Genomic DNA, 8338 nt, shown 5'->3' with positions numbered 1-8338 from the left:
ATCTGCCTCACCTCACACCCGACAGATGGGGCCCTGCTCCTATGACATCAAGCAGGCTCTATCACTCAGAGAGACCTATCCCCATACAAGGGCTTCATTGAGGCCCTGAAGCAATGCAAATACAACCATAAGCAGGGGCCCTGCCCTGAAGAGTTCTAGGCCATGGCTTTGCTCTTACTCCAACCCCTCAGTGACAGCCAGACATGAAGAGAGTACCTGGAACAGGGAGCAAGGAGAGGACTTCTCACCCCACAGATTAACATGACATAAACATCTAATTAAAGAGATTATCTTAGACCAGTGTGTGTGTGTGTGTGTGTGTGTGTGTGTGTGTGTGTGTGTGTGTGTATTCCACCTGCCACCAAGTGGAACTCAATCCCCAGGACCCACAGGGCAGGAGAGAATCAACTTCTATCTAGATCCCTACTAGATGCCCTCTGACCTCTACTGTGGCAAGCACACAAGCCAAGCAAGCACACACACAATAAAGAAAATTTTAAGGGCCTTATAAAGTACACAAGTGTACTGTTGATATATTTATTGAGTTACAATTACATATAAAACACCAATCTATACAGAGGCATTTGATGCATAATATATACAGTTAACTTTTAAAACTTACAATTTACAATGATTGTGAATATAAAATTGACATTAAAACAGTTTCCCAAAGTGATTTATTTGGCTGTTCTTGTTCGAAGCCGTCGTTTGAGAATCTGATGATCACTTTCTTTTACTTTCTGTTCCATTAAAATCTGAAATTAAAAGTTTTTCAAATATAGTTAAAAATAATGTCCTTATGAATGATGTCCTTTTTGCTTCATCACTGACTGTAGTATTGCATTAGAATTTCATTTTTCATCTTCTAAACAAGTACATGTGAAAGAACATAGATTTTGTAAAGATTCATTCATCATTACCTAATTCAAGAATTAAAACCTATAGTCTACTGAATCCAAGACAGATAGATCTAAGCTTGAAATAATTACTAAAATATTTGGACACAAAATGCCTCAAAGCAATTTAGGAAATCACCATTCACAGCAATGAGGGTCTAACATGATAGGGAAGCATCACTATGCTCTAACTCAGCAAAAACAATCTGTAGATGTAGCTATCTTTCTTCAGCCAAGAGGAGAAATCGTGCACTATCAGACGGTAAAATGTGACTAATAGAACAGTACATGAAATAGCATGTTCTGACACGAATTCTTTCCAGCTGCCTTTGATATCATATTTGTTAGCTACTATTACAAAAACCAGTATCTCTTATTTTTCTTGGCCACTTCCTGTTGAAATCCTTTAATTATGTTTCTACTTACATGTTCATCCACTCAGCCAATGAGAACTTCCTGTAACAGCTCTCACGAGGACAATGAATCAGAGTGATAACAATCTCCTTTTCTTATAAAGGCCCAAAGGAAGCCAGGTGTGTGAGCACACACCAATAAGCCCAGCAACAGGGAGGCTAAGGCAGAAGGAACACTACAGGTTTGAGGCCATCACGGACTGCATAGTGAGAATCCTTCTCAAAGGCACCAACAGGACTAGAGAACAGGCTCAGAGTTAAGGACAGGAGCTGCTCTTGCAGACTTGGGTTCAGTTTCTAACACCCATATGGTGACTCACTACCCTCCAATTCCAGGGGTTCCAGTGCTCTCTTCTGGTATACAAGGGTACTGCAGACATGGTACATATCCATACATACAGACAGACAAAATACTCATACATATAAAATAAATTTTAAATAAGAAGAAAACAAAGGCCTGGAAGGCTCATAGAGGAAAGGTGAGAGAAAAATGGTGAAATACCAATTTTTTTAAATTTCTCATAGGTACATGGACCGAGATTTATACAACTCTTGTAATAATAATGATAACACAAAGAATAGCTCATAGAAGTAAATAAATTATTAACTGTGGTAGATCTATTGATAGAAATATATTACTCTGCTGAAACTTCAAATGCTACTGCATGATATGTGCGTGCATATTATTATAATATTTATATTAAATTACTATAAGGCTAATATATACCTGAGATCAAAGTATACATCTGTCTAAAGAGAGCTAAAGAAAAGAAATTAAAATCCTAAGAGAGATGGATGGCACAGCCATGTCTAAGGGAATGGCAAAAGTCATAAAGCCAGCACAGCTGCTTGACAAAGACCCAGAAAAGCTGAGCCACGTGATGACCAGTGTGCCACTTTTGGCCTTGATCACCTGGTGCACACTTTGAGGACTTTTAATATTTGTACAATTGGGGGATATTGGATTGATGGAAATTTTCTTATGAATCATTTATGCCTTCTCCCAGGATTGCTGCTTCTAAACTTCCCCAGGACAGTCCTGAGCATAATACCCCTCCCACTTTTAGGAAGATATCATCTACTTGAAGGTCTTTCTTATACCATGGAGGTTGTGACACATAAAGAAGCCAGAGGTCTATTTATGAGGCTGTGAGACAATCTTGAAACATCTGTTCTTGTACTTACTCAGGAACAAGATAACCAAAATAAACTTTAAAAGGTCAACAAGATTTGGTAGGCCACAGATCAGATTGCAGGCCTCTTCCCACTATATACTCAGGCATTCATGTGACATATATAGAGAGCAACAAAGTTAGATTAGCTGAAGTTACCTCTGCCCTACACAGACTTATACTGATGGGCAAAGAATGATGATAAAAGAATGAGATGTTGGGATCTCCCTTTCTTAGAAAAGTTAGCTCATGCAAAGCCACTGTGATGTCATATGACCAAAGAACAACAGAATGCCAGGATTGGACATATAAACAAATTATATAAAGTTATAAAATGTAAGCACTGTATTATGCCAGAATTTGGATAATAACTGCAGCAGTATTGGCCTGAGGATTTTTCTTGAGTACTCTGGCCATTAAGTGTTAATAATACATTGCTTGGGACATTGCAATCTGCATGGACTATCTTGGGGATTTTGTTTTGGTCTAGCGTCCTTGTAGCCACAAAAGCTACTAGCCTGAGAATAGGCTGTCATGTGCCTCCAGATTCTTAAAAATCGGGTTATGGAGTTAATGAATCAAAGTAGTTATAAAAGATAACTGTTTATCAAGTTAACTCTGTCATAATTTATCAATAATGACTAAAATAGATGCAAAAGGAAATGAAACACATGTCCAAAAACAAAAATGATATGATCCATGTTTTGGAGCATCATGAATCTATCCTTGCTTACTGAATTCTGTGTAAAGAAACACTCTGGCTGCTAGTCAAGTCAGTCAGGCAGCAAGATTCTCCTGACCACCATGCCTGACTCACTTCTTCCCTTGCCAAAACCTTATATCCTCTTGGAACCTGCCCACCACTGGGGCTGGCTCCTGGCAGTTGGAAAGATGGCTCAGAGATGAAAAGAACTTGTTGCTCTTTCACAGGACCTCGGTTCAATACCCAACACCCACATGGCAGCTCACAAACATCTGTAACTCCAGTTTCACAGGATCCAGTGCCAGGCATGCATGTGGTGCATAGATATATTATAACCAAAACACCCATACATGTTAAGAATAAAATGATTTTTAAAAAGAAATTGAAATCATAAAATTCAAATTGTTACAAATATTTCAGAAGTAAAAAGAAAATGTATAGTTTTAAACTGGTGAAGACTAAAACATTAGCTTACCACTTGGCCAGATATGTTGATGGGAGATGAAATTTCATTTCTGTATAATTTTCGTTTGGCTTTTTTTGGCTGAGACACATTTTCTTTACTTACTTCTACAGTTGAAAACTTTGGAGAACTCATTGTTTCAATTATCTTTTTTGCTGTAAAGTAAAAAATGTTAATTCTTGTGTTAATTTTCTAACTGCAAAGGTTTGAAATTCTTAATGAGTTTCAGGCTAGCCTGTGCTATATGGGAAGACAGTGTCTCAAATATCCAAAACACAAAATAAACCAAATAAATGAATAAAGAAATGTAGTGGTGTATTTACTTTGATATGCATATATCAGGATGCCATAATGAATATTCAATAACAATGTAAACAACCCTTTATATGTGCACACGCGCATGCGTGCACACACAAATTGTTAACAGTAGACAGATTCTAAGAAGTAGACTAGACATTTTAAATCTCCCGCTCAGACACTGACAACCTGCAGTCAACCTTCACAAAGCCCTTTTTGTTTCGATTCAACTCTGACTCCAGTTTTTCCTTCCCCATCTCCCCCACTTCCGCTCTCAGTTTATCTCACTGCTCCCACTCAGATAATTCCACAAAACCTCTTCACACGCTCTCCCTACCTCAAGTTACATGTACATTTTATACTGTTCTATAGTCTACCAGCATTGAGACTATTCCCTGCAGTGAATATGCACATATGTATGTATACAGATATACAGAATACATATTTTAACAAAGACGTATTATAGAACATGTCCACATTATAGGTCACTGTTCCTCTACAGTCTCTGCATGAGTTCCTGCTCTAACACCCTTCAATGATGGACTGTGATGTGAAATTTTAAGTCAATAAACCTTTTCCTCCCCCAAGTTGGTATGATATATATATATATAGAGAGAGATATAGATATAGATATAGATATAGATAGTTAATATTTACAGATACGTAAGACAAAAACAAAACCATTGCAAAGACATACAATACTAACAGTGATTACCTCCAACAGGTCAAAGAGCACAATCCCACATTTCTATGCCCACATCCCATTTCCTTCCTAAAATGTTTCCCAAAGTTCCCTCATTATTATGATTGACTTTCTCTCTCCCCTAACAGTATCCAAAAACTTTATTTTACCTCTACTATATTAAACAGCCTGCTCTATCTAAATAATTACTTAAATGTGAGCCCTTCTACTCCAATACATAGTGAACATCTAGGAACATCATCTTTTCATCTGAGTTTTCCCACAGTATCCTAGATAGTATCTAGGATAAGACAAAGACCGCCCACTCCAGGCAATAGATTTAGTAAACTGTTAAATGTATATGCAACTAGGCAATAGAAAGCACTCTACATGTATTAAAAAAGTCATTTAACTTTTCCACAAACCTTTTGATTGAAGAATTGTTGGAGAATGGTGCAAAAAGTCTCCAAATTTCTGTAGTGTTCCCTCTCTTTTTTTAGAGGCTATGTTTGCACTAACTGTAGATGCCTGGCTCCGTAAAGAGTATGTTTTCTTAGATGATGGACATAAGGAAACCTAAGAAACAAACACTCTCTGTCACTAATAATAAAAATGTTACATGGAAATAGTTATGGCCACAGTTAATTGAAGGAGGTTGGAATTAAGTTTGTGTATTAAGATCACAGGGCTAAACAAGGCATACTGAGTATCACCGCTAGTGTAAGGAGGAGTGAACACATGAAGAAATGCCTGGGCAAATGCTAAAGGTATATTCAAATATGAACTACATGTGTAGGAATGGAGGATAAATTGAGTTTTAATTGGACACGACTAAATTTTAGAAAACTACTAACTCAAAATTTGGTATCTTATGCTGTGGATATCGCTCTGTGTAAATAAAATGCTGAATGGCCAGTAGCCAGGCAGGAAGCATAGGCGGGACAAGCAGAGAAGAGAATTCTGGGAACAGGAAGGCGGAGTGAGAGAGACACTGGCAGCCTTATCTAGTTAAGATAGAAGAACTAGAAAAGAAGAAGCCTGCCATGGCCATACAGTTTATAAGCAATACAAGTCTCTGTGTGTTTACTTGGTTGGGTCTGAGCTGCTGTAAGACTGGCAGGTAAGAGAGAATTGTCCTGACTGTGGGCCAGGCAGAAAAACTCTAGCTACAATCTTACAACTAAGCTCCCACTTTATCATGTAAACTATAGAAACAGTCATCTAGAGCAAGGACAAACCTTTTGATCCTTTTTGACAGAGGAATCTCTATGTTCCAAAGCAGGGAACTGCACATTATTTCTGGGTGTAGAATTCTTCTTATTTTCACATTTCACCAAGTCCTAGAAGTAATAAATTATATCACTGGTTACTTTCTTGATAATTTCTTTAGACTCAAAAAGAATATCTGTAAATGCTAAGAACAACTATCCTAATTAGTAAACAGAGGTAGTTTGAGATCAAAAATCAATAGCAATGTTGAAGATATCTGGTTGCTTTTGCCAGAGATATAAAAGCCCAAACTATAAATCACAAGGCCTCACGACAATGAGGCCTCCAGCTTGGAACACAATTGTGCTAAGGTTGAGAAACCACAGGTCAAAGTGTGAACTTAGCAATGGGATGGCCTGAGCTCAGTGGAGAACCTACAAGAACATGTTTCATCTGAACTTTACCTAAGTGCAGTCCTACATAATCATTTCCCATCTCCAAAAACATATATGCCTAAGATCTATCATTAAAATCTGGCAGCATCAAAAGGAAAATAAAACATCACAAAGGTAAAATGGGGAAATAAGAAATGGTTCAATCCCAGTTAATCTCAGCAGTTAAGAACAATGGGATCAGGGACTGTCCCTAACACTTTGGTTAGCTTTTGGGAAGCTATTCCTCATACTAGATTGCTTTGCCCAGCCTAAATACAAGGGAACATGCTTTATTGATACCCATGAGAGGCCTGCTCCTTTCTGAACAGAAACAGAGGAGTGGATTGGGGGGGGGGGGACTGTAGCTAGGATGCAAAACAAACAAAAAATTTAAAAAAAAAATGGCCTTAATTGTTCTATAGCTGAGTGTGGTGTGCACCTTTAATTCTAGCACTTAGAAGACAGAGGCAGGCAATCTCTGTAAGATCAAGGCCAGCCTGACCTACACATTGAATTCCAACAGCCAAGGATATGTGGAGACCCCTGTCTCCATAAATAAACAAACAAACAAACAACACTAGCTACTTTTGCAAAGGATCCAGGTTCAAATCCCAGCACCCACATGGTAGCTCATAACCGTCTACAACTCTAGTTCCAGGAGATCCAATACCCTCTTCTGGCTTCCCTAGGTACTAAATGCATGTGGTGCACAAACATGCAGGCAAAACACCCATCCACATAAAGTGAGAAGAAATAGATCTTTTTTAAAAGAAAAAAAAATCTTACAATATTTCATCTTTCCTAAATGTGTATAGCATCTTATTTTTCACTTTTCCACATAACCTTACAGAGGATGAAGCCTTTTGTGAGGTACATTTACTGAATTTAACAATTATAATCTTAGCTGTAAACAAAAGAATACAAGTATACAAGAAGTGAGCAAAGTACAAGTAGGGAAGCAGAGGAGACATCATGGCCAAACATCAGAATCCAAGTTACAGAAGAGAAGGCCCAGGGTCACAAGCGGACTACATGGAAAGTTAAGGCAGTTAAAGAGTAATCATGGGAAGCAAATGAAGAAAGACGGCAAGGCTGGACCAGCTCATTTGGAGTGCTCAATCAAGAGCTTCTGGGAATATTTACTGGAACAGAATAGAGCACTGTATAGCACTGCTGAACAGATTTTCACAAGTGCCAAAGGGCTGATTTTATTACAATGGAGGTGTGACAAAATCAGATAAAATTTTACATTTCAACTTTATAAAACTACAACAATAAGAAAATCTTTTCTGAGGTGCATATGAAAAAAATATACCAGGAAAATAAATTGTATTTCAACTTTTCCTTCTTAATACTAGGGGGGAAATATAACAAGGAAAAAAAATGAATGTAGCTTAGAAGATGATGAAATTCAAATATTTTAGGCATATTTAAAATGTGCCTACAAATAAATAAATGCCTTTGAAGATCTAACCACTAAGACTCAAGGCACTGCACGGACCGCAGAGAAGCCATGCTCACTAATGCCCACTCGGGGAATGTATTCCTGACGGCCAGGTACGGTGACTATTATTTTTGTTCTTCCACCAGCTTGAAAATACACTACTCTTTAAAGAAGTAAAGGGAAGTTGGAGAACTTTCTTTTGCCAAATATTTTAGGCTTAAAACAAGTAATTTTAAAAGCAAATATTATCAACTATTACATACCTCCCACAGAAAGAGAGAAAAACTTTAATATACTACTTCAGAGAGAACTAAGGATCAGAAGGCTACTGTGACTCACCAATCAATGTGGCTTAGGTGCAGTCAAAGTCCCGCAGCCCTACCACCAAGAAGCTACACTACCAAGTGATAAAAGCTTCTACCCACCACTACATGGAAGGTCCAAGTCCTAATATCGGCTGACGGAAAAAGAATTTATTTTTTAAAACTTCCCATGATCATAGAGACTTAAGATTTTAGTTAAATGACAAAGACACTGACCAAGCATGTTTGCCATTTCAATTTCTCTGATTTCTTTATCAAACATTCCCCATCCCACTGGGGGTGATGGAGCTAGCTTGGTACAA

The 8338-nt window shown here is 37.8% G+C and overlaps 1 protein-coding gene across 4 annotated transcripts in view; it reads right to left on the bottom strand.

The window, feature by feature from the left end:
* Positions 1-505: 505 nt before the first annotated feature.
* The window catches only part of Kif20b (kinesin family member 20B), a 67574-nt gene continuing 59741 nt past the window's right edge, over positions 506-8338 (bottom strand). For all 4 annotated transcript variants that reach the window (XM_076562666.1, XM_076562668.1, XM_076562671.1 and 1 more), the window contains exons 29-32: positions 5865-5966; positions 5052-5202; positions 3660-3802; positions 506-755 (exon numbers count right to left, since the gene is read on the bottom strand). In XM_076562666.1, the coding sequence (XP_076418781.1) occupies positions 678-755; positions 3660-3802; positions 5052-5202; positions 5865-5966 (474 nt within the window). In that variant the 3' untranslated portion in view covers positions 506-677. The remainder of the gene's footprint in view (positions 756-3659; positions 3803-5051; positions 5203-5864; positions 5967-8338) is intronic.

Source organism: Peromyscus maniculatus, chromosome 1 (assembly GCF_049852395.1).
Source record: "Peromyscus maniculatus bairdii isolate BWxNUB_F1_BW_parent chromosome 1, HU_Pman_BW_mat_3.1, whole genome shotgun sequence".
In the NCBI taxonomy this organism is placed as follows: Eukaryota; Metazoa; Chordata; class Mammalia; order Rodentia; family Cricetidae; genus Peromyscus; species Peromyscus maniculatus.
Note: the sequence above shows the minus strand (reverse complement) of the source record. Positions and strands in the feature narration are given on the sequence as shown.